We start from the raw sequence: 24,753 nt of genomic DNA on the forward strand, positions 1-24,753 counted from the left end.
ATGGGATGGGATTGATGTCTTAAAATTTCATGTCTTATGTGATCAGTTAGATACTAGGGTTGGGTATATAATGTGACACATTGGTCACGATTCAATACATTGTGAGGCTCCATGATATCATAACTGTATTGCAATTGAGAAAGAGACTCAGCATTTCAGTGACAGAGAGAATTAATCTGTGGTGTCAGTTTTAATCTTTCGTGCGGTTCCCTTCACTTTTCTCCATTATAGAAGTGGCTCAGACTGCACTGAGAAACGTTGCCAGTTTATGCTTATTTAGACTTCCTGCTTCTTACTTAATTGAACTGTAGGAATTTAAATGAATGGACATGGATCGATACGAGAACCTTGAGTATCATGCTATATCATGGGAAAATGAATTGCACCATATCGATAAACGATTGTATTTGCAGAATCTTAATTTGCCTTGAGTGATTGCCCATTTCCTTAAAGGCGTAGACTGGTCATCATGAGAGCCCCCTAATTAACAGAATTACTTCCCACCTCTGGTCTCTGTGTTAGTCACTCGTGACGACGTGCGGCTGGTGCCGGTAGCAGTGCGTCCTTCCCACCATATTGTCGGCCGGCGGCTAATAAGGTAGCACTGACCGGTGGACGGGCTCATTAGCATCGCCTGCGGCCGTGGCAACCCCCGCCAGGGCCCAGTTGGACACTTAATTACCGCCACCACTTTTTATCTCCCCTACAAAACCCAGCCCCCCACCCCTTGATCGCCACTGGCACTTGCTTCTGCAATCCACAGAGAATGCTGGGAAACTATAGATGCCAAAGTAGTGGTTAGTTAGCTCATAACATTCAATAGCAGCGCTCGCTGTGGAGGCACTGCAATATCTCTGATAGAGTTAAAGCCATTCCACCCAAGCCTCTCATGCGAGACTGTGTGAGTGTGTCTTTTCATTGGCATCAGTGGAATATTGATGACTCCACCCAGGCTTAATCGACTAATGGCCTCTCCCTCTCTCCTTCACTCTGCTGAAGCAAGCCACCCTCCCACCCAGCACAGCCTTTCTGTGCCCTTTCTGTGACCTCTGGGTCAGGCAGGCTGATTTTTATGCCCGACTGAGTCGCAGAATAGCCTCAGTGTATTCGTAGGCAACCTTACGCAAGTCATGTGGTTGCTGGCCCTAATAGAGAACACTCCCAGCGTCCTCCTCTGCCTTTTGGCTTTTTGCATCTCACAGCTGATATGTTGTGGATGTGGAATTAACTGTATTGCTGCCAATGGCTGTTGTTCAAGTGCATCTTGAAAAATATAGGCTACAATTACACAAGAGCTTTGTATTGTGGTAAAGAACACAGCAGAATTAACAAGGTCCTTACGGATGTTTTCCAAGTCTAGTTGTATTACAGAGAATGAAGTGTAGTATTCTGAACAAAATTCAATATATAGAAGAGATAAGGATAATTCACACTCATGTCATTCTAAAAAGGATTGTATTTTATTTATTTTTGAAAAACAAAATTAGAAATTTTAAAGTTCGGTCTTCCATTTCAGTACATCCAATTGACACATTTTTAAATGTTTGAAAGAATTTTCTTATGCTCACCAAGGCTGCATTTATTTAATCAAAAATAGAGTAATACAGTACTGTAATAGAGTAAAGTATATAGATAAATATTATTACAATATATTTTATTTAAATCACTTTTTTTTATTTGAATATATTTTAAAATGTCATTTATTCCTGTGACGGCAAAGCTGAATATGCTGATTTGATGCTCAAGAAACATTTCTTATTATTATCAATGTTGAATAGAGTTGTGCTTTATTAATATTTTTATGGAAAACATTTGACATCTTTTATCCATTGTTGAAAGTTCAAAATAACTGCATTTATTTGAGATAAAAAAATTGCAACTGTGTAAATGTCTTCACTGTCACTTTAATCAATTTAACGCTTGAATGTAATGCATAATTTCTGAATAGAAGTATTAACTCCCTTATATTTTCAGAAAATAATAATAATAATTAGGGATGCATGATATATCGGCCACCGTATCGTTATCGGCCGATATATGTTCCTTTTCAATGTTATCGTTATCGGCCCAATAAGAAAAGTTTGCCGATATATTAAAGTCAGTAAAAAATTGATTTTTTTCTTGAACTGAAAATATGTTTAAGTGCAATTGGCAGTGTAAGTCTATCATATAGGCTACATAAAACTGTCATGGTTGTCAAAAACAGGACGGAAGCAATCGCAGGTCAAACTCAGTTCTTTATTGAACAATGAAAAGCTAGACAGGAACACGGGTGTGGACTGGTGACGCAGGGACCTCGATGGTCGAAGACGAACCCGTGAAGTGCAGTGAAAACCCAAACGACAATCCAACGAAGAGACGACGACGAATCCAACAGGAACACCACACGGAGAGACAAACATCCAACGAATCCAACAGGAACACCACACGGAGAGACAACATCCAAGAGACAACATCCAACGATCTGACAAAGGAGATGAGAGAACTGTGAGAATATATGGTGAGATGAGATCGGCTGCAGCTGGTGATGTGATGACGATCAGCTGGAGCGGATCAAGGAATGACACTCATTCACGCCCACTACACACGTGCTTTCATACAACAACATAAACACGAGACGAGAAGGAAGCAATGAACTTGTATACCGTGACAGTACCCCCTCTCCTAGGAACGCCTCCTGGCGTTCCCAGACTCCCTTACCTGTCGATTGAAATCATCGATCAGAGAGTGATCCAGGATGTCTCTAGCCGGAACCCAACTTCTCTCCTCCGGACCGTAACCTTCCCAGTCCACCAAGTACTGAAATCCACGTCCCCTCCGTCTAGAATCCAGAATGCGATTTACCGAATAGGTGGTCTCCCCATCTACGAGACGCGGCGGGGGGGGAACCGGGACTGGCGGATTAATGCGAGCATGAAACACGGGCTTGATTTTTGAAACATGGAAAACGGGGTGAACCCTCCTGTACGCTGGAGGTAAACTAAGGCGGACTGTCACCGGACTAATGATCTTGGTGACAGTGAACGGGCCAATGAATTTGGGGGCAAGCTTATTAGAGACGGATCGGAGAGGAATGTTCTTAGTTGAAAGCCACACTTTTTGACCAACGACGTATACGGGAGGCTTCGACCGGTGGCGATCGGCCTTAGCCTTGGTGCGCGCCCCCACTTGGAGTAGAGCCTCACGGGCTCTAGTCCAAGTGCGGTGACACCTCTGGATTAAGGCGTGAGCGGAGGGGACCGCGACCTCGGATTCCAGACTAGGAAAAATAGGTGGCTGGTAACCTAAACTACACTCAAACGGAGATAGGCCCGTAGCCGACACTGGTAACGTATTGTGGGCGTACTCCACCATGGAAATCTGTTGACTCCAAGAGGAAGGATTCTTAGAAACCAAACATCGCAACACCCTTTCCAGATCTTGGTTGGCTCTTTCGGTCTGACCATTGCTGTGGGGGTGGAACCCTGAGGACAGACTAACTGTCGCCCCCAGTAACTTACAAAATTCTTGCCAAAATTTGGACACAAACTGGGGTCCTCTGTCAGAGACCACGTCCATCGGGAGGCCATGTAAGCGAAAGACGTGGTCAATGACTGTCAACGCTGTCTCCTTAGCTGAGGGTAATTTGGGTAAGGGAATGAAATGAGCCGCCTTCGAGAACCGGTCCACCACAGTCAAAACGACTGTGTTGCCCTGGGAGGGCGGGAGGGCGGTGACAAAATCTAGAGCGATATGGGACCAGGGTCTCGAAGGGACAGGCAGCGGTTGAAGGAGCCCATCAGGCGGACGATTGGAAGTCTTACCAGTGGCACAGACCGAGCAAGCCAAAACAAAACTGTGGATGTCACGAGCCATAAGTGGCCACCAAAATCGTTGCTTGACTAAAAACTTAGTACGATTAACTCCTGGATGACAAGCCACGTTGGAGCAATGACCCCACTGTATAACGTCGGACCGTAATCCCTCCGGCACAAATAAGCGATTCGGTGGGCAACCGGGCGGAGGCATTACCCCTTCTAAGGCCGTCTTGACCTTCGATTCGATCTCCCATACGAGTGTGGAAACAAATAGGGTTTCCGGTAAAATGCACTCGGGAGTAGACGGGCGTTCGGAACGATCAAAAATGCGAGATAAAGAGTCGGGTTTGATGTTCTTAGAACCCGGGCGGTACGAGAGAGAAAAATCAAAGCGACCGAAAAAAAGTGCCCACCGAGCCTGCCTGGAGTTCAATCTTTTGGCGGTTCTGATGTACTCTAGATTCTTGTGATCGGTCCAGACGATAAAAGGAACCCCCGCACCTTCTAACCAATGACGCCATTCCTCCAACGCTAACTTGACTGCCAACAACTCCCTGTTACCAATGTCGTAATTGCGTTCGGCTGGGGATAATCGATGAGAAAAAAACGCGCAAGGATGCATCTTATCGTCTGCGGGCGAACGCTGGGACAGGACTGCTCCTACCCCCACCTCTGATGCGTCGACCTCCACCACGAACTGACGTGAAGAATCAGGGGCAACGAGGATGGGAGCTGAAACAAAGCGGCTCTTGAGTTTGGCAAACACAGCCTCGGCTGTATCTGACCACCTGAACGGAGTTCTGGGGGAGGTCAAGGCAGTCAGAGGTGCGGCTAGTTGGCTGAAGTTGCGAATGAAACGCCGATAGAAGTTGGCGAACCCCAGAAACCTCTGCAGGGCCTTACGGGAATCTGGACTTGGCCACTCTACCACAGCCTTAACCTTCTCAGGGTCCACACGCATTCCCTCAGACGAAATGATGTATCCTAGAAAAGGAACAGACTGTGCATGAAAATCGCATTTCTCCGCCTTGACAAAAAGCCCATTCTCTAGCAACCTCTGAAGCACTCGTCGAACGTGTTGCACATGTTCCTGGAGAGACGAGGAAAATATCAATATGTCATCCAGGTAAACATATATGAACTGATCTATCATGTCTCGCAACACGTCATTGACCAGTGCCTGGAAGACTGCTGGGGAGTTGGACAGCCCGAAAGGCATGACCAAGTATTCAAAGTGCCCCCTGGGGGTGTTAAAGGCAGTCTTCCATTCATCCCCCTCCCTAATGCGAACCAGATGATAAGCGTTACGCAAGTCCAATTTCGTGAAAACAGACGCTCCCTGCAACCTCTCGAAGGCTGAAGACATTAACGGCAAAGGATAAGTATTCTTTACCGTGATGTTATTCAGCCCCCGGTAGTCAATACAAGGTCGCAGAGACCCGTCCTTCTTTCCCACAAAAAAGAACCCCGCCCCCGCCGGAGAAGAGGAAGGACGGATGAAACTGGTTGCCAGAGAATCAGAAATATATTTCTCCATAGCCTCCCTCTCCGGATTGGAAAGCGAATATAACTTGCCCTTAGGCGGAGACTTACCTGGCAGTAAATCTATGGCACAGTCATAGGGACGATGCGGAGGAAGAGAAGCAGCCCGAGACTTACTGAACACTTCCTTCAGATCGTGGTACTCCTCGGGCACGTTAGACAAGTCCCCTGCCTCCTCCTGTAACACAAAAACAGGCACAGACGGACAAGCAGACATCAGACAAGACTTATGACATTCCTTGCTCCACTCCAGAATAGCTCTTTGCTGCCAGTCCACACGAGGGTTGTGATGAATGAGCCAGGGGTGTCCAAGAACTACAGGTGCCAGGGGGGAATCCAGTATATAAAAAAAAATAGTTTCTGAGTGATTGCCTGAGGTGATGAGTGTGATGTTTTCGGTGATGAGCGAGATGATGGGAAGTTCTTGACCATTTAATGCGTGTACTGCAATCCTCTGTGTGAGTGGTTTAAGGGGAATCTGAAGTCTATGTGCAAAAGTACTGTCCATAAAATTACCCTCAGCCCCGGAGTCCAGAAGTGCTTGACAGTCGTGCTGGTGAATTGACCATCTCAGTCTTACCGGAAGGAGGGTAGATGTGGATGAGGTCTTCTCGGCGGAGATCCCACCCGATAGTAGCCTCATACTTACTATCGGGCTTGGCCTTTTACCGGGCAGTTGTAGGCAAAATGTCCCGAACCTCCACAGTATAGGCAGAGGCCCTGGGACCTCCGCCTTTCCCTCTCCTCCCGGGAAAGCCGAGCTCGACCCACCTGCATGGGTTCGTGATCGAAGACTGGGCTGACCACGTCCCTGCCACTGGACCGTTGACCCTCTGCTCCAGCTGGAGACCAAATGGACGGTGCTCTTCCCCCGACTCTGGTGATGCGAGCGTCCACCCTCAGAGCGAGCTCGACGAGTCCATTCAGCGTCGTGGGGAGGTCCAGGGCGTAGATCTCCCTCTGGACGCGGTCAGCCAACCCATGCAGGAACATGTCCCACTGCGCCGCCTCGTTCCACTGGCTTTCGGCCGCCAGGGTGCGGAACTCGATCGAATAGTCCGAGACCGACCTGTCACCCTGACGGAGGCCGGCCAACACCCTGGCAGCCTCTCTCCCCGCGACGGCCCGATCGAACACCCGTCTCATCTCTGAGGAGAGTGCCTGGAACGAGGCACAGCAAGGGTCTTGATTTTCCCACACCGCTGTCCCCCATAACGCCGCCTTTCCGGTCAACAAAGTAATGACAAATGCCACCTTGGCTGGCTCATTATTGAAAGTTCTCGGTTGCAGTGCAAAATGCATGGCACAACGTGTCAGAAATGCTCTGCAGTAAGCAGACTCACCAGCGTATGATTCTGGAACAGGTAGGCGTGGCTCTGATGTCGTAGCGATCGCTGGTGGTGTGGGGGGAACAGCTGGTGTGGGTGGCGCAGCGGGAGCACGAAGTAATTGGATCTGCTGGGTGAGCTCGGACACCTGCGTCACCAAAGCTTGTACCGCACGACCCGTGTCCCCTAAATTCCTCTCCTGAGAATCCATTCTTCTCGCGCTGTGCTGAAGGAATTCCTCCAACGAGGTCGGCGAACCTGCTGCTTCCATAGCAGGGTCAGATCGTTCTGTCATGGTTGTCAAAAACAGGACGGAAGCAATCGCAGGTCAAACTCAGTTCTTTATTGAACAATGAAAAGCTAGACAGGAACACGGGTGTGGACTGGTGACGCAGGGACCTCGATGGTCGAAGACGAACCCGTGAAGTGCAGTGAAAACCCAAACGACAATCCAACGAAGAGACGACGACGAATCCAACAGGAACACCACACGGAGAGACAAACATCCAACGAATCCAACAGGAACACCACACGGAGAGACAACATCCAAGAGACAACATCCAACGATCTGACAAAGGAGATGAGAGAACTGTGAGAATATATGGTGAGATGAGATCGGCTGCAGCTGGTGATGTGATGACGATCAGCTGGAGCGGATCAAGGAATGACACTCATTCACGCCCACTACACACGTGCTTTCATACAACAACATAAACACGAGACGAGAAGGAAGCAATGAACTTGTATACCGTGACAAAAACTAGAATGAGAACACCATTATAATTGTGTGTTTGGGACATGGATTAAATGGTAAGATTTTTTTAATCAGGCTCTCAAAAATTATATATAAATTTGGATTTAGATGTAGGCTATCTGCCAATATATCAGTTATCGGCTTGCAAATATAAAGAATTATCGGTTATCGGAATCGGCTAAAGTTTTCAAATCGGTGCACCCCTAATAATAATAATAATAATAACTACAGTTACTATGTCCTAAGGCCCTCCTTAGGTTAAGTTCCCTAACTTGTATGAATTTCTACAGAACATTTCTGTTAACACTTAGATTGTGGTTTTCTTTGTCATCTATAATCTAGTGATTTTAAGCCTCCCTGCAGCATTTAAATGGTGAACAAACTGTTTCCCCCCTTTTTTATATAATGTGATAATGCTACATGCAGATGACACTGCAGCATGTATATCTTAACCTTTATTTAATAACATTTTTGTTTTAAACCATTATTCTAGAGCATGCAATCATTATTTTATTTTATATATATTTATATTTACTAAATTTGCTATGAGAAATCTGACTGGCTGGTAGGCTAAAAATTTAATTTCCGAGCCTGAATGTAACAATTTTCTTTCTATCTGTGTTTTGTTGAGGTTATGATTTGCATTTAACACTTGTGGTTGTAGGGTTGTAGGGTCATGTCCGCAGCAGCAAACAATCATGAGCGCAGTTTAGCCTCAAGAGAGACGAGCACCGAGTCTCAGTGTGAGTGACTGATAACAGATCTGGACCACAGTGCCTCCCGCAGCTGTTTTTCTGGCCACACAAATTCATGCTCACCATTATGCCATTAAACGAACCTCTCAAAGGCAGACGGCCAGTATCTTGTCCCTTGTCCCAAACTGTCAGGCTTGTTGCTATGCGATAGCATTGTTGCCGTTGCAGCTAACTACCAGGGTTTTGTTCCGCTTTTTCAAGCCACATACGAGTGCGTATGTGCGTGTGTGCATTTCAGTGGCAGGGGGTTGTTTCAGACAAAGCCATGCGGAACTGGGGCCCGATCCGTGACCTTGGGAAATGTCAGGCCGCCCACGGAGTGCCTTGCCTGCGTCTGCCGCTCTAGTGCAGCTAGGAACAAAAGTGGTGGGGCGTAGCACAACCTAGTTTAACCTAGCGTGGTGAGTGCAGAGTTCAGTCCGAGTTTCTGCCACTGCCTCAGAGACCTCTGGTCAGCAATCTAGCCATTTCTCACTAACAACATTATGGCCATTACTGGCCTTCGTCCCTGGTGTCACATGGAAATGGGTCATGCCTCAAATACTTCACTGTTTTGCTCAGGTGACTGAGAGCTCAGTCAGTGAGACGCCCCAATGATGTGCTTCAAGTGCTCAAACCTTTAGCAATGAGGTAAGGGAAGTCAGAAGGATACTTGCACACACTGGCATGCCCAGCAAGGTGTCTGTTTTTTATTTTATTTTTATTTAAAGCATGCTCTGCTGCATTCTTGGTATCATGGTGCATGGTAGCACGGGGTCGTGGCGGTTGCCACCCCTCTGGACCAAAGTAAGCACTGCTGGCCAGATGTGTGTTCACTGTAATGATCCCTACGGGTCGACGGGATACCGTTGCCAAGCAACGGCTTTTTCTTTCCCCTGTAAACAGAAAGCTTACTCGCCAGGCTTATGTTGGGGTCGTCAAGGTGAGACCAGCCTTTATGTGTGCTAGCAAAAGGCAAAGAAAAGATGCTCAAATGATTTTTTTCAGACCGTATTCCGATGTCACAAGCCCCCAGCCCTTTTTTCTGCTGTCTCCGGGACTGGTTCTCTCGCACTCGCACTCTCACCGAAGTGTGAGGATTTAATTTGGTCAAGTGAACGGAAAGAAAAAAACCTCAATTGTTAAGTTTTGACATCCTTCCTCATCTAGGCTTGTTTCTGTTTTGACATGCTCTTGTGGAGGGATTGTTAATATGTATCAGGAATATTCACATTCTTTGTTCGCCCTTGTCTGGCAAGCTGTAATGTTTTGCTTATGAATATTGATACATGAAGTGTATATTAATGACCCTTGGTGACCTTAACCCTATCCTTATTGGCTCCCTTGTGGTATCTGCAGGCTCATGAATATTAATCCAGTTGTGTAACCTCCATTACCCTAATCTTTGCCGTCTAGCCTCCCGGAAGGGCCTGTCACCATGGAAACCATTTTACTAGACTCCTTTAGACCCTAGAAAAAATATGGTTGAAAAAAGATTAGAAAGCAAGTTATTCTAGCGTGCCTTGTGAGGGATGCCTCAGATACTCATCAGGACAACTCTTGATTGTATAATATTGGTCATTTTTTCAGAACACATTTTTTAGACCATCCATTTTGGTTCTAATGAGAAAAGTCAGTTGGAAAAGGTCAATTGATAGCTGAAAGGACAATACTGGCAGAATTTATAATAATTGTGCCATTTTCTATATATATATATATATATTTTTTTTTTTTTAAATATGCTTGTTTTAAAAAAATACAAAAAAAGGATAATGAAATATTATCAGTTGTCTTGCTGAAAAAGCATTTGAATAAATCATGTGTGTTTCTGTTTCACAGATGTGAACACGGTAGAGGATGGAGGGCAAGAGGGTGGGTCAGTGGAGGAGGACAGCTGGTTTGGAAATACCTCAGACAGCCCCTCTGAATCGTCCTACGGTGATGTGCAAGATGAGCTGCGGGTTTCCCCGGATAATGTTCCCCAACCAGACCACGACACCTCAGCAGAGAGCTCCCTGGGCTGCCCGACACCAGTTCAGCGGGCCTCCCTGGAGCTTCTGGGGCTGGACAGTGGGGTCCTCTCGACACAGGACACGCTGTCCTCAATGGTGTCTTCTCTTTACGGAGACTCCAGCCAGGCCCTGGGCAAGCCCCTCAGCAGCAACCTGCGGCGTCTCCTGGAGGCTGGCTCACTGAAGCTAGAGGGAGGGGAGCTTACCGGTCGTGGAACGGGCAGAGGACCAGAGTCACCCCCGGTCAGCTTGGTACTATCTGGGTCATCGCATCACGCACAACAGCTGAGTGCCTTGGCGAGGAGGCTGGCTAACAGCAGCAACAACAGTGGTAACTCGAACTCTGCATCACCTGCTTCTGTAGCAACTGTCAAGCAAGAGCCCTGTGACCCGTACGGCCCCAGCAATGGCCCTAACTCAGGGAGCAGTGGCTTTGTATGGGTAGGCGTTGCAGATAAATGGCCATCGGCCAGTTGCTCGGCACCCAGCGGCAGCAGCCTATCACCGGATTCGGCTATCCAAAAGTTAAAGGCAGCCGCCAACGCCGTGCTCCAAGACAAGAGTACGGTGGCATCCTCCACTTCTGCGTCTTCATCTTCCTCTTCCTCCTCCTCATCCTCTTCGGTCACCTCCTCCTCAATGGCAGCCCTGGGCACTCGCTCTGATGATGCGGTGCGCTTTGAACCGTTTGCCTCACCCTTCAGTCCACAGTCAGCCAGCTCCACGCTTGCTGCCCTCTCAAAGAAAGTGTCTGAAAGAAGTCAGCAGCAGGTGGGCTCATCAGAGCATCAACCCTCAGCTGGCTCCTTTCTCTCTCTGGTTTCCATGACCTCCTCAGCAGCTCTGCTAAAGGAGGTGGCTGCGCGAGCGGCAGGGAACCTTCTAGCTGATAAGAAAGAGTCAGCTTTAGCCTCCGAAGATGTCAAGCCCCTGTTAGACAGGAACCAGAAGGTGCCCACCCCAACCCAGGCCATGGATCTTCTGCTGCCAACAATCCCCAAGGGAAGGGCCAAGCCCAGCAGTCAAGCAGGTAACAGTTTGTTCCTAAAATAGATACATGCCATTTTGTTAGGGTGTGTTTTTGTGCTTTTGAGAGGGATTTGTAGGATATTTTGGTATGATAAATCACACTAAAAACCACACTAGCTAAAGTTTTAATTCCTGTAGTTATTCTCAAGAGGGTTAAGGTTTTATTCATTACGACGGAACGCTACCTCCTCTTATGCCACCAAGCAGCCCGGCTCTCCTGATGAGGCACACCTGAAGCTATTAAATGCAGAGTTCACCTTCCCACATCAGACCAGTCTCATGGATGTGCAGTGGTGTCCTCACACACCAAGTCCAGCACCCACCATATCAGAAAGCATGTGTCACAGCTAATTGGACTCCATGCCCACAAAACACCACTTCTCGTGGAGAACGCCAGACAGCTGGGCCCACCTCCCTACTTGGGCCTGTTCACAACATGGCGAATATTCTCTGGAAAAATTTGGTGCGACAAACATCTTTATTTAAATACATCTGTTAATCTGACTGTTCAAACCGAAATTAACATTTGCAAGCTGTCAACACGTTTTTTGTTTGTTTGTTTTTTACAAAGAGGTGTTCTAATCTCTTTTCGTACTGTCAAGAAAACTGTACAACCAATAAGTTTTTGTCACACGCCTAGAGACGCTGCTGTTACATAAAACTAAGACTTGGTGGCACTCACAAACATTAGTTTTGCGAAGTGAAAGTGAATAGCAGAGGAATAATCTGGAACCGATTCTCTTGGTCTCTGTGTTTAGTGTTGTTTGATAAACACCATAGCGAATCAAATATCTGAACCGGAGAAACCAGCTGCTTTTCTATAAGCACCAACTACTTTTACAGAGTGATTTTGCATTTTAATTCAGTCTGTCTAGCATTTCTTATGCATTAGTCTGAACAGACAAATCACATGTGAACATCGAAACGGGGAAGGAGAAAAAAAAAAGATTTAGCTTTCAAATATTAACTATTCCTACTATTAACTGCACAATCTGCTGAAAACAAGTAACGGTAAAGTAAACCGTGAAAATGTATCATGAGACAAATCTGAATCATCATTAATCATCTTAAACTTACTATCTTATTTTTTACATTTAAAAATTCCTTAACCATATTTATTGTTCAAGGTAACAGTGCCTAAATGTTTGATTATTACACCACTGAAGAATGCACTGTGTAGTGATTTAGTAGTGCCATAAGGTCATGCTTCGTCTGCAAGAGGTTGGCTGGAGGATCTGGGAAAGGTCTGTTAGCACAGTGGGGGTTTGCTGGAGTTGGCGGCACGTTCTCAGACCTAGCTCATCTCCCGTGGATGTGCAGCCTGCCAAACGGAGGCCGGCAGTGTGTGTGTGCTCCCCATAGCCCGAACAGTCGGAGACCATCTCAGCAGATTCCCCCGGAATTTAGGTCAGGCTCCAGAGCCGGCACGACCATCAGAGTTTCCATTCAGCACAGGCGTCCGGGTTGAGCGCCTTTTACTAATTTAACTTATGTGGCTTGGAATCAGAATTGACTGAAAGGGGCTGCAAACACAGAGAATAATGTCAAAGTCACAATCACAATCACAAGAGAGTTAAATATGTTGTAAAATGGCTATAATATGACAGATTACAAAGGATAAATTTTAAATAGAAAATAAGAACACCTCAATTAAAATCATAATTGAGGTTCACCTGGCTTGTGTTTTTGTAGGTGAAATTTGTAAGATGGTCACACAAAGAGGATCTATTCAGTAATCAAACAATACCAAATGGACATTAAAATTGTAACACCAGCTAACGGCTCTTATTCCTCTCCCTTGATACCAAAGACCTTCAGTCATTTTACCTCACGAGTGGTTTCCACAGTGATCTCGCCGGGAGAGGTTGAGCCACAGATGGTGGTTTATTGTTGCAAATAGGCAGTCTCGAAGTTTTACACCCTGGGTCAATGAATGCCTGAGCGCAGTAATTTCACCAAACACTGATTACCAGATGTTTTTCGAGGAACACGACTGGAATACTTATGAAGCCATCCTGACAGGCCCTCATAGAATTTGTAATGCAATCATGCCAGCTTCTAATAAGACCAATTAAGCCCTAATGGACACCGGATATGGAGCCAACAACAATAATCGGCTTACTAAAAACATCCTTGTGTTTGGCTTCCTTTGTGAGGAGTCTTTGGCATTGATCGTTGTAATCATAACTCACAATTTTTATCTCATTCACACAAATAAATGCAAGGGTGACAAGAGTGAAAGGCTATTTAGCCTACATGCTATTTGATGCCAAAGGGCTATCTAATAATGTGCTAATGATTCTATATAAACTCTAGAATACTGCACTAGACTACCCATATCTGTGTTTGCAACTAGACTGAATAAAGACATTTCGTATAAATTCAAATTATATTTATTTAATTTTTTTTGCAGGTTCTCCTGAGGATGGAGGAAAGCCCTTTCAGTGCCCGGTATGCGGCCTGGTGATCAAGAGAAAGAGCTACTGGAAGAGACATATGGTGATCCACACGGGCTTAAAAAGTCACCAGTGTCCCCTCTGTCCCTTTCGCTGTGCTCGTAAAGACAATCTCAAATCCCACATGAAGGTGACTTCAATCGTTGAGAGCAGAAATGCTTGTGCCATAAATCATGACAAAATATCATAACGTCTCTAGGTGCAGATTCTTTTTTACGATGTAAAATTATTAGGGCTGTCAATTAATATTTTAAATCAAATTAATGACATGATGTGGCAAATAATAAAATTAATCGCAATTAATCACATTTATACATATATTTGCAGAGAATAGTCCCTAAATTAAGGTAACTCAAAGGAAATATTTTATTGCGGCAGATTGAAACATCGAATAGACATTACAAAAAGTGGCTTTATAAGTCAACAAATTATTTATTTTGATATCATTGAATCTAAGCCTATCATTGGCTTATAGCCCACAGTAATCAGAGGCAGCGAGAGGCCATTCACACTGGACAGTCTTTTTTCTTTGCTTTTGAAGTGTTATTGCATTATTTCTCATTAAAAAAAAAATCATACTTAATACATTAAAAACTGTTATTTAAATAACTAAAACAAATATATCAAATGTATATTCTCACAGTCACTCAAATCAATTGATAGAGAAGATGAGGATTCATGTTTGCTATGCTTCCTTCTCATCATTTCCAAACTTTCTTCTAATTTTTCCTGTTGCTCATCTCAGGTCCATCAGCACCAAGACCGAGGGGAGACCTTCCAGTGTGAGCTCTGCCCCTTCACATCCTCCCGCCACTTTAGCCTCAAGCTGCACATGCGTTGCCATCAGCACTTCCCTCGTCCCGACCTCAAAGTCAAAGAAGAACCCGGCACAGACACGGAGGAAGGCGAGGGCTTGCTCATGGGGGACGGTGGCGACCAGGTCATGAACACAGATGCTTCCACGTCTCCCACTGTGAGCCAACCCGACGGTCGTTTGCTGGCCTCCCCCAATGAACCCTTGAACCACGTCCAGATCAAGGAGGAACCCCAAGAGAGGGATGTGTCTGTGATGTCTCCCTTTGCCCTGTGTAGGGAGCGACCCAGTAGCAGCAGTAGTTCCCTGGATCTGTCGGGGCTCAAATCCAGTCCACCAGGGCCTGGACCTACAGCTGCCTCGCTTTTCAGCCCAGATATCACCACCAAAGCGGCTACGGACCTCCTCATGAAGCTCTCAGGTAAGACATCGCAGTTATCCACAACCACAATGTAAAATGTGATGGCATTAGATGCTTGATTATAATTGATTTATCCATAATTTCTTGCATTTCTTTTGAACTTTTCTATTTATCAAAGAATCCTGAAAAAATGTATCATGATTCCTACAAAACAATATTGAGCAGCACAACTGTATTCAAGATTGATAATAATAATTAGGAATGTTTCTTGAGCACCAAATCAGTCAAATCAATATTAGAATGATATTTGAAGGATCATGTGACACTGAAGATAATGATGAGTATATACTTAGAATATACTTCAAGATAATGAAGTAATGATGCCGAAAATTCAACTTTGCCATCACAGGAATAAATTACAGTTTACAATATATCAAAATAGAAAGCAGTTATTTTAAATTTTAATAATATTTTACAACTACTTTTTACTGTATTTTTCATCAAATAGTAAATGTACACTTGGTGATCATAAGAGACCTCTTTCAAAGACATTAAAAAAACCTTAAGGATGCAAAACTTTGGAACAGTAGTGTGTGTTAATGTTAATTTATACAACCTGAAATGTTAAAAATATATTAACATATACATAAATTATTATCATTATTATTATCATCATTAACCTAAATAAATAAGTGCTGGTGTTGCTTTGTTGCACTGCTGTATTGTTCATTGTTACTTAATGCTACCTAATGTATTAACCAACTAACTTTAATGAATTCAACCTAAATGAAGAGTGTTATAGACAATATCATAATCTGTTAATGCTCAGGCTAATTTTGAGTGTATAAATTAATAAGCTGTTTGGGGGCAAAGGTGAAATCTAGCTGTTAAAATGGAAAACACTTGTTAATGTAATATAACTCCAAACTTTAGACCATTAAATACATGTTGTTGTCGCTGAAAGTATAGGTAATTGTGAGACAGCTGCAAGATTGATCCGAGAGGGCTGACCAAAGGTTACCCAGAACGTTGGCAACAGGGTCGCTGCTCCCTCGCTTAATGCAGAGTAATTAGATTGAGATCTCGGCACAGAAAAAAAATGAAAACCATCGGAACATTAGATTAATTAAAAATTCATGCATAATTCATAATTAAAAAGGAATCCGTAATTGGAAATGATTAGCGCCCTCAGCTCCATCGCGTGACCTCTTGCCTGGATGCGTAGGGACTGTTCCAGCTTAGTTAACTTCATCTGCGTCTTGGTGGAACGTGCAGAGTCTGCGTTCATTGCATTGACCCCTTGTCGCCCATGGCACTGTGTTCCTGGACCCAGAGGACCAGATAGACTCCTCAACATTGCAAAGCTAGGAGTTGAAACATAACGGGCATGATGTTCCATGTAGGAGATGGAGCATTAGTGCACTCTCTACAGCCCACCTTTTCAGCGGTGTTGGTTCCAGAATAATTTTTTCCCCCATTAATTTTTCCCATAAGTCTTTGTTAAAGTATTAAAAGCCATTAACCAAGCCAACCAGCTACAAGGTAAATCACAACATTACAAAGATTTATTTGAAGCAAAGAAAGTATTTGAAAATCTGACAAAAAGACCAAAAGATGAGGAAAAAAAATACAATCCCATGAAGCATTGAAGACAACATCATGAATTAAAAATTTAAAACTAGTTAAGTTGTTGATTATATCTGTAGAAACAACATATTTTTAAGATTATTGCAAAACATGCATGTACGTAAATATGTTTACACTGTTTGGTGGTACGCACCTCGGTTTTGGGGTCACGGTTCGATACGAGTTCGGTACGATAGGATAATTGTTCACACTTTAGTGTAATAACAAACCCCTAATAATAAACCCCTAATTACTGCTTATTAGTTTGTACAGTTGTTAAGTTTAGGTATTGAGTACGATTAAGGGATGTAGAATATGGTCATCATGCAGAATAAAGCATTAATATGTGCTTTATTAGTACTAATAAACAGCCAATATTCTAGTAATATGCATGATAATAAGCAACTAGTTAATAGTGAGAATTGAACCCTAATCTCATTACACATTATATTTAAATATATATATAGATAGATAGATAGATAGATAGATAGATAGATAGATAGATAGATAGATAGATAACTAGCATAGGGAGACTACCTCAATTATGTAATTTGCAGTGCTTCATGGGAGTGAACCTCTTTTGGTGGGGTTTGCTTTTTGCAAATCTGATTGGTGTAATTTTCTGTACAGCATCACGGGTAATGTAGTTTTTCCTTACGAATTCCACTGTTAAACACAATTATTTTTCAAAGAAGTTAAAATAATGCAAACAGATGCCTTCAACAAAAGCATGTACCATCGATTAACAACCTCTGAACTCACAGTTGATCTGACTTTAAACATTTGTGAGTTATCATTGAAAAATCAATTTCCTATGGAGAAATTTTCACTTCTAGAAGTTCACTTTTGCACTTTGGTGGCTGGATGCTCCTGTACAGAAGCAAACTTCTGGGTCAGATAGTCCTCAGTTAAGTAGTTTATCTAGATTTATTTGTTCTAATTTTAGTTTTACCTTTAATAATTCGTGCGGTGGTACTTTAACAAGGATGATCTAAGAGCCACTTCTCGTGTGTTGTGCTGAAACTGTCAGGAGAAATTGCGCCGCGTAAGTCATCACCTCTAAAGCAACTCCGATGCAGCTATCAAAACACAGCTTTTGTAACATGTTCACTGCCTTTCAATAATATACTGAAACAAAATTATAAATGCAACACTTTTGTTTTTGCCCCCATTTTTCATGAACTGAACTGTTTTTCTATGTACATAAAAGGCATATTTCTCTCAAATATTGTTCACAAATCTGTGTTAGTGAGCAATTCTCCTTTGCCGAGATAATCCATCCACCTCACAGGTGTAGCATATCAAGATGCTGATTAGACAGCTTTATTATTGCACAGGTGTGCCTTAGACTGGCCAAAATAAAAAGCCACTCTAAAATGTGCAGTTTTACTGTATTGGGGGGTCCGAAAACCAGTCAGTATCTGGTGTGACCATTATTTGTCTCATGCAGTGCAACATATCTCCTTCGCATAGAGTTGATCAGGTTGTTGATTGTGTCCTGTGGAATATTGGTCCGCTCCTCTTCAATGGCTGTGCGAAATTGCTGGATATTGGCAGGACCTGGAACACGTTGTCGTGTATGCCGATCCATGGGTGACATGTCCAGTGAGTATGCTGGCCATGCAAGAACTGGGATGTTTTCAGATGTTTTGCTGCAACATGAGGTGATGGTCGTGGATGAATGGCACAAAAATGGGCCTCAGGATCTCGTCACGGTATCTCTGTGCATTCAAAATGCCATCAATAAAATACACCTGTGTTCGTTGTTCATAACATATGCCTGCCCATACCATAACCCCACCCCCACCATGGGCCACTCGATCCACAACGTTGACATCAGCAAACCGCTCACCCACATGACACCATGCACACTCTCTGCTATCTGCCCTGTACAGTGAAAACCGGGATTCATCCGTGAAGAGAACACCTCTCCAAAGTGCCAGACACCATCGAATGTGAGCATTTGCCCACTCAAGTCGGTTACGACGAAGAACTGCAGTCAGGTCGAGACCCCGATGAGGACGACGAGCATGCAAATGAGCATCCCTGAGATGGTTTCTGACAGTTTGTGCAGAAATTCTTTGGTTATGCAAACCGATTGTTGCAGCAGCTGCCCGTGTGGCTGGTCTCAGACGATCTTGGAGGTGAAGGTCCTGGGCTGGATGTGGAGGTCCTGGGCTGGTGTGGTTACACGTGGTCTCCGGTTGTGACGCCGATTTGGATGTACTGCCAAATTCTCTGAAACACATTTGGAGATGGCTTATGGTAGAGAAATGAACATTGAATTCACGGGAAACAGTTCTGGTGGACATTCCTGCAGTCAGTATGCCAATTGCATGCTCCCTCAAACCTTGCGACATCTGTGGCATTGTGCTGTGTGATAAAACTGCACATTTTAGACTGGCCTTTTATTGTGGCCAGCCTAAGGCACACCTGTGCAATAATCATGGTGTCTAAGTAGCATCTTGATATGCCACACCTGTATAGTGGATGGATTATCTCGGCAAAGAAAAAGTGCTCACTAACACAGATTTAGACAGATTTGTGAACAATGTTTGAGAGAAATAGGCCTTTTGTGTACATAGAAAACGTCTTAGATCTTCGAGTTCAGCTCATGGAAAATGGGGGCAAAAACAAAAGTATTGCATTTATACTTTTGTTCAGTGTAAATTTCAAGACAATTCAAAGACAAGTTGGACTTAACATCAGATGCTGTGAGCAACAATCATGTTTTAAGACTGCTTGTCATGTTAAAATTATATCATCGATTAGTCTGATCTGTTATTGAAGTCACTTTTCAGTAATAACAAATGCATTTCTATGGGAAAAATGGCAGTGGTCACAGAACTGCTGCAGGAAATGTGCTCAGAAAAGTTGTCATAAGTACATAGTTTCATGTGAGTTGCCTGGTCAGGTGTATGTGCTGTTTAATTCCCTCTGATGCCTTTTTTCCTCTGTGCATAATTTGGATTTGATAAGTATATACTTATCTATAAATGTTACTCATTCACTCACTATTGTATGTCCTTTTTGCAAATGGACATTCATCCTTTTTTTGCTTCTCACAAGGCTGTTAAGCTCTGTCTTTAAAACTATAGATATTTTTTTTTTGTAAAATGTAAGGCTGTGGCTTATATTTAAAGGCTAATGACTTATATTTAAAGGCTAATGACTTATAGACTTATATATTTTTTTTTTTACTTTAGTCTGCATTCATACACCAGTATTGAGCACTATTTGTTAGTGTTGCATAAAAAAGGCTAATATGTGTATATTATGTATATCTGTGTGTGTGTGTGTGTGTGTGTGTGTGTGTGTGTGTGTGTGTGTGTGTGTGTGTGTGTGTGTGTGTGTGTGTGTGTGTGTGTGTGTGTGAGACACAAAAAAAAATGGGAAGGGAATTAACTATAGATAAACGAATAATGAAGTGTAAAATAGCAGACTACTGCTTTTAGAGTTCCCCAGGCGAAACACACATGCTCACGCACATATGGGGTGAACTCTTACTGACCTCTGACATAATTGGCCTATCATTTCTTTGGACTGCCTTGTTCTCCTCTGAGTTTCAGACCAATCCGCTTTGATTTCCTTCACGCTGACACGACTGTCAGCCATCCAGTTGCGATACACATTTTGATTTGGAGATGAAAGCCGGGGAAGCGTTTTTAAATGCAGGCCCCTGCACGTGGTTGCTGGACCTAATTCAATAATGACAGTTCACACGTTGTCTCTTTCTCTCTTAGAAACTGACTCTGGGTGTGACTCTGGTCACGGCGAATAATTGCCTAAAACAATTGTGTGAGGTGTTGATTGTGATTGGCGAATCCAAAAAAACGAGCTGAAACTGGAATTTGCTTTCAATCCCCATTATTTTTGTATGCTCTCCATTCATTTGTTTCTCTAAGTCACAGCATCATGGAGGTTTGCCTGCCATTTCTCACATTCACCATGTGACACTTGCTTTCGTAAGTGACCCCTGCCGCATCTGGCGTCCAGTGATGTGTAGTTGCACCCTTGCTGCTTCTTGTAGCATAGCCTTTATAGTGTAGCAGACTGTTGGCTGTTGTTGGCCCCTTAACCTGCCACGTTAAGTCATCCTCGGCAGGGGCGATGACCAATTGTCAGAGCTGGGAGCAGAGCTGCATGACAGAGGTGGAAAGCTAATGAAGTGGTCCAATAGTGGGCCGCCGCAACAGAGTGAGAGGTGACAGGGTACTGGACAAGCGCCCAGCAGAGAAACGAATCAGCCCGCAGAGAGGAGGAGGCAAAAAAAATAAAAAATGAGGCCAGGTGACAGCAACGGCAGATGACAGCCTCACCGGCGAGAGCAGAGATAGCCCCAGTGTTGATGTAACACCGACCGGGGGCTTCACTCCAGTCACAGCGAGAGAGAGAGAGAGAGAGAGAGAGAGAGAGAGAGAGAGAGAGAGAGAGAGAGAGATAGAGAGAGAGAGAGAGAGAGAGAGAGAGAGAGAGAGACTGTATTCAGACAGAAGCAGAATATGATTGTCAGTGTTGTTCAGAGTGCTAAATATGGTTACGTTCATTTCCTACAAAACCATTCTATAACCAAAGTGACTCACTTAAATGTTAAAAAGTGTCTTGGAATTCACTTTTCAAAATGTAATGGCATAACAAAGAACGACATTTCTTAATGAAGTCTTACATTTAATTTGTTGGGATCTTAAGGTCTTTTGTATGCACGTATCCACATTTAAATGAATCGTCAGCATCACTCAGATGGGTTCACATAAGTCCTGTACGGCATTTTATTTCGTTTAAAATTTCGGTTTATTAGTGAATATTACGATATAATTAAACATGAATTATTAAAACGAAACATTAACCATGAACTAATTTAGTGAAAATGTGAAAAACATGCCTTTATTATTTTAACTGGATTTTTTTACTGTGTATCATACTGTATATTATATTATATAATCTGGCATACAAATTATGGCTCCACTGAAAAAAATCACGCTGAGCAATGTGTCATTGAGCAATTTCAAAACATTTAGTGTCACCCAAAGACCAGAAATATCTGGCTTATTTATTTATTTTATTGTATTTATTTATCATCCAGCTCTAATTGCCATTTATTTGATTCAGTTTATCACATTGTAGCGCTTGAAGCTATGTTTCCCTAACTAATTAATGAATGAATTAATCCTTTTTAATTTGATTGTTTGTTTATTTTTTATCTTTGTTACATTGCAGAATTAAGTCTAAAAGGGCTCTGTAATATTTATGGGAATAGTTCACCCAAAATGTCCTTCTAAACCTGTATGACTTTCTGGTTACACTTTATTTTGAGTCTGCTTAATGCCAAGGACACACTTAACGACTAGCTGAAACATTCTAAGACTGAACTGAATACACATACAGAGTGTTTCCAACGACTGGAGAAGATTTTAAACATCGACTGAATGCAACTGTCTCTGACTCGCTGCGTTTGGGCATGATCAGTCGTAAGTATCTTATTACATTCATAATCAGCCTTACAGTCGTTAAGTGTGTACCCGACTTTAGACATTCTACTAACTATAAGTAACTTTGGAACTACGTGTCAACTGAGGGCAAGTTCACACTACAGAACTATGAGACTACATGACTCACCATGGTGCTCACACAAGTTTTATTGTTGTCTGTCATCGTCTTGTCTTAACAGCACTCATACTACACAACGCAATGCCAATAAGGTGCATACACTACAAGATTTTTATAGACTTTCTTCTGTGGAACACAAAAGAAGATAGTTGTCTCAGTCACAGTGTTTCCCCCACATACAATCCAAGTCAATGGTAACCTAAACTGTTTGGTTACTAACTTTCTTCAAAACATCTTATTTTGTGTTCCGCAGAATAAAGAAAGTCATAAAGGTTTGATGTCTGATTGGAGACTTTCCGGTTTATGGAAGTTGACATCTTTGATACATCCTTTGGTCAAGATGACTTTGCGTAAACATACACGCCACTTTCAAGTCAAGTGGCGTGTTATCTATACGCATTTTGAGCTATCCGCGTGTATGTCCACGCCGAAACGAACCGCCATCTTCCGCGTGTATGTCTACGCCGTTAAATGTCCGAGTGATTCCGCGTGTATGTGTACGCACAGTACGCCATTAAATGTCCGAGCGAAACGAAGCAAAATGTATATCTACATCTGGTGAGCGATATATTTTTTTCCTAGGATGGTAGGGGAAGACTCATAAATGGTATTAACCCCAGTGACGGGTAGGTTTAGGGATGGGGTTGGGGTAGGTCATATATTTATATACAGTGATGTAACGTTAAGTCAACGGCGTTGATAAACACGCTGAAAAGCGATTATGCGCGTTGATAGCACGCCAAAAATGGAAATACAAATTGGCGTGTCATACATACGCCATTTCTTGAGATCAGTCTGCCTTTGGTCACTGTCGCTATGGTTCATGCATGTTCACAGTTATCAAGAGAATAGAAATAACTTGACCGTTATTCCGTTATTTGTTCATACAGACAGTATTTGAGCCTCTCCTGCAAGCTGTTGTATGATCACAATTCGAGAGTCACACCTGTTTGTAAATACTTTGACCGTGTGAAAAGATCTAGAGAGATGGCAGCTTCCACTCAAGACCTCCCCCAAGGTAGCTTTATGAGAGAAAATTATGCCAAAGATGATTTGATGACAGAACAGAATTTGACTTCAAGATTGGCACTTTGGATTACCCCTTTATGAAAGTCTAATAAAACAGTCAGTAAACGGAAAGTGCTCATTTTTGTTGAGCTTAATTTTGGTATTTTGGAGATATTCATGCTTTATGAGGAAAAAAACAAACTTGGCTGGCGGATTAAGCTAATAAATTATTCAACGCTCACTGTAACATGAATTCGAATGGAAATTTTGCTCTATTTTTAGCTGCAAACCGAAAGGTCACCGGAGTGGTGTGACTTTGTATCTCCGCGCTCACGTCTCCAGCTTGTACTTTTCTGCATGTCTTCGAAAGAGAGGGTGCTTGTGCGCGTGCCGCACGCACTGTCCCTGTCTGATAGGACATGCGACCCGACACGCTTTTAATTAGAGGATGCCCTTCCAGGTGCTGACCGGACCACGCTAAGTCCGTCCTCTGACATCTGACTGGTGAAATTTCCAGCCGGTGCCACAACATACACCACCCCCGCCACCACCTCGTTCACCGCCTGCACTCTTCACGTGAAGGTCACAAACTCTCCCAATGGCTCCTGACGATCTTTAGCTCATAGTCGTGTCCTGTCCCCTAACCTGACTGTACCTTCGGTGCTGTCGCAGATCCACGTCACCATTAATCAGAGTCATCGGAGTGAGGTGGTGGTCAACTCGTGTAGATTGATGAGAAGGGTCAGCGCTGTTGTGGATGGTGTATGTACTCGGATTTGGGGTGGGGGGAGATCAGATGACTGCTGAGGGGAGTGTGGTAGAGACAGAAAGGGTGAGTGATCACTGCTGATCTGTAAGGGAGATGAAAGGAGGAAAGGTAAGAGAGGGAGGGAGGGAAAAGAGTGAGCTGGCGCTTAAGTGGAAAAGACTGACAGAACAGGAGATGATATGAAGATCAGACATAAGTAGAACAAGTATGACACTGTGAATGTGTGTCATCAGATCATGTACAGTAAATGTGTGTGTGTGTGTGTGTGTGTGTGTGTGTGTGTGTGTGTGTGTGTGTGTGTGTGTGTGTGTGTGTGTGTGTGTGTTCTACAATTATAGTACATGAAATCAGCTACATTGTGGGGACCAGCCAACAGTCTCCACACGGAAAACTTCAAGTGTATTGAGAGATGGATTACATTGGTCATAAGAGACAAAGATGTCAAATTTGCCTTCACTCCCTCAGCCATTGTATTAGAAACAGTCACGCAGCAGCAATCTGTAATTTAGTGGCAAGTTAATAAAAAAGTCTAGCATTATAAATGTACATTAGTTTTTTTGTGATGAAAATAAAAAAAACTTTTCTTGAATTATGATGTTAAGAACTTTGTAAATACTTCATCACAGTCTGTGAAAAGGGTCCATTACTTAGTTGCAATGAAACGGTAGTAGCGAGACATTTTTCTTCCATATCGTGATGTATAAGGGATTATCAAAAGAAAAAATGGTTCATTGGTTGTTGTTTGGATGGAGGCAGATCTGGATACAATCTTGATGTTAATTGTAAGAAATGGACAGAGTTAAAGCGGACTTCTGTAGATGATTGGAGATGGCTAGCATGCGGCACCAAAAGTTAATAATTCTTTTACATTACAAATAGTTACATTTGCTCTGATTATGATCACCTGTAACCACGA

The 24,753-nt window shown here is 43.3% G+C and overlaps 1 protein-coding gene across 5 annotated transcripts in view; it reads left to right on the top strand.

The window, feature by feature from the left end:
- znf827 (zinc finger protein 827) overlaps positions 1-24,753 on the top strand; it is a 93,815-nt gene that overhangs the window by 21,000 nt on the left and 48,062 nt on the right. For all 5 annotated transcript variants that reach the window (XR_013207824.1, XM_077246650.1, XM_077246649.1 and 2 more), the window contains exons 2-4: positions 9,995-11,197; positions 13,610-13,782; positions 14,398-14,887. Coding sequence is in view for 4 of the 5 variants with exons in the window: in XM_077246650.1 (XP_077102765.1) it covers positions 9,995-11,197; positions 13,610-13,782; positions 14,398-14,887 (1,866 nt within the window). In the remaining variant the exon portion in view is untranslated. The remainder of the gene's footprint in view (positions 1-9,994; positions 11,198-13,609; positions 13,783-14,397; positions 14,888-24,753) is intronic.

This window comes from Siphateles boraxobius, unplaced genomic scaffold, assembly GCF_051911475.1.
Source record: "Siphateles boraxobius isolate OS27281-9 unplaced genomic scaffold, OSU_SipBor_1 29, whole genome shotgun sequence".
Taxonomy (NCBI): domain Eukaryota; kingdom Metazoa; phylum Chordata; class Actinopteri; order Cypriniformes; family Leuciscidae; genus Siphateles; species Siphateles boraxobius.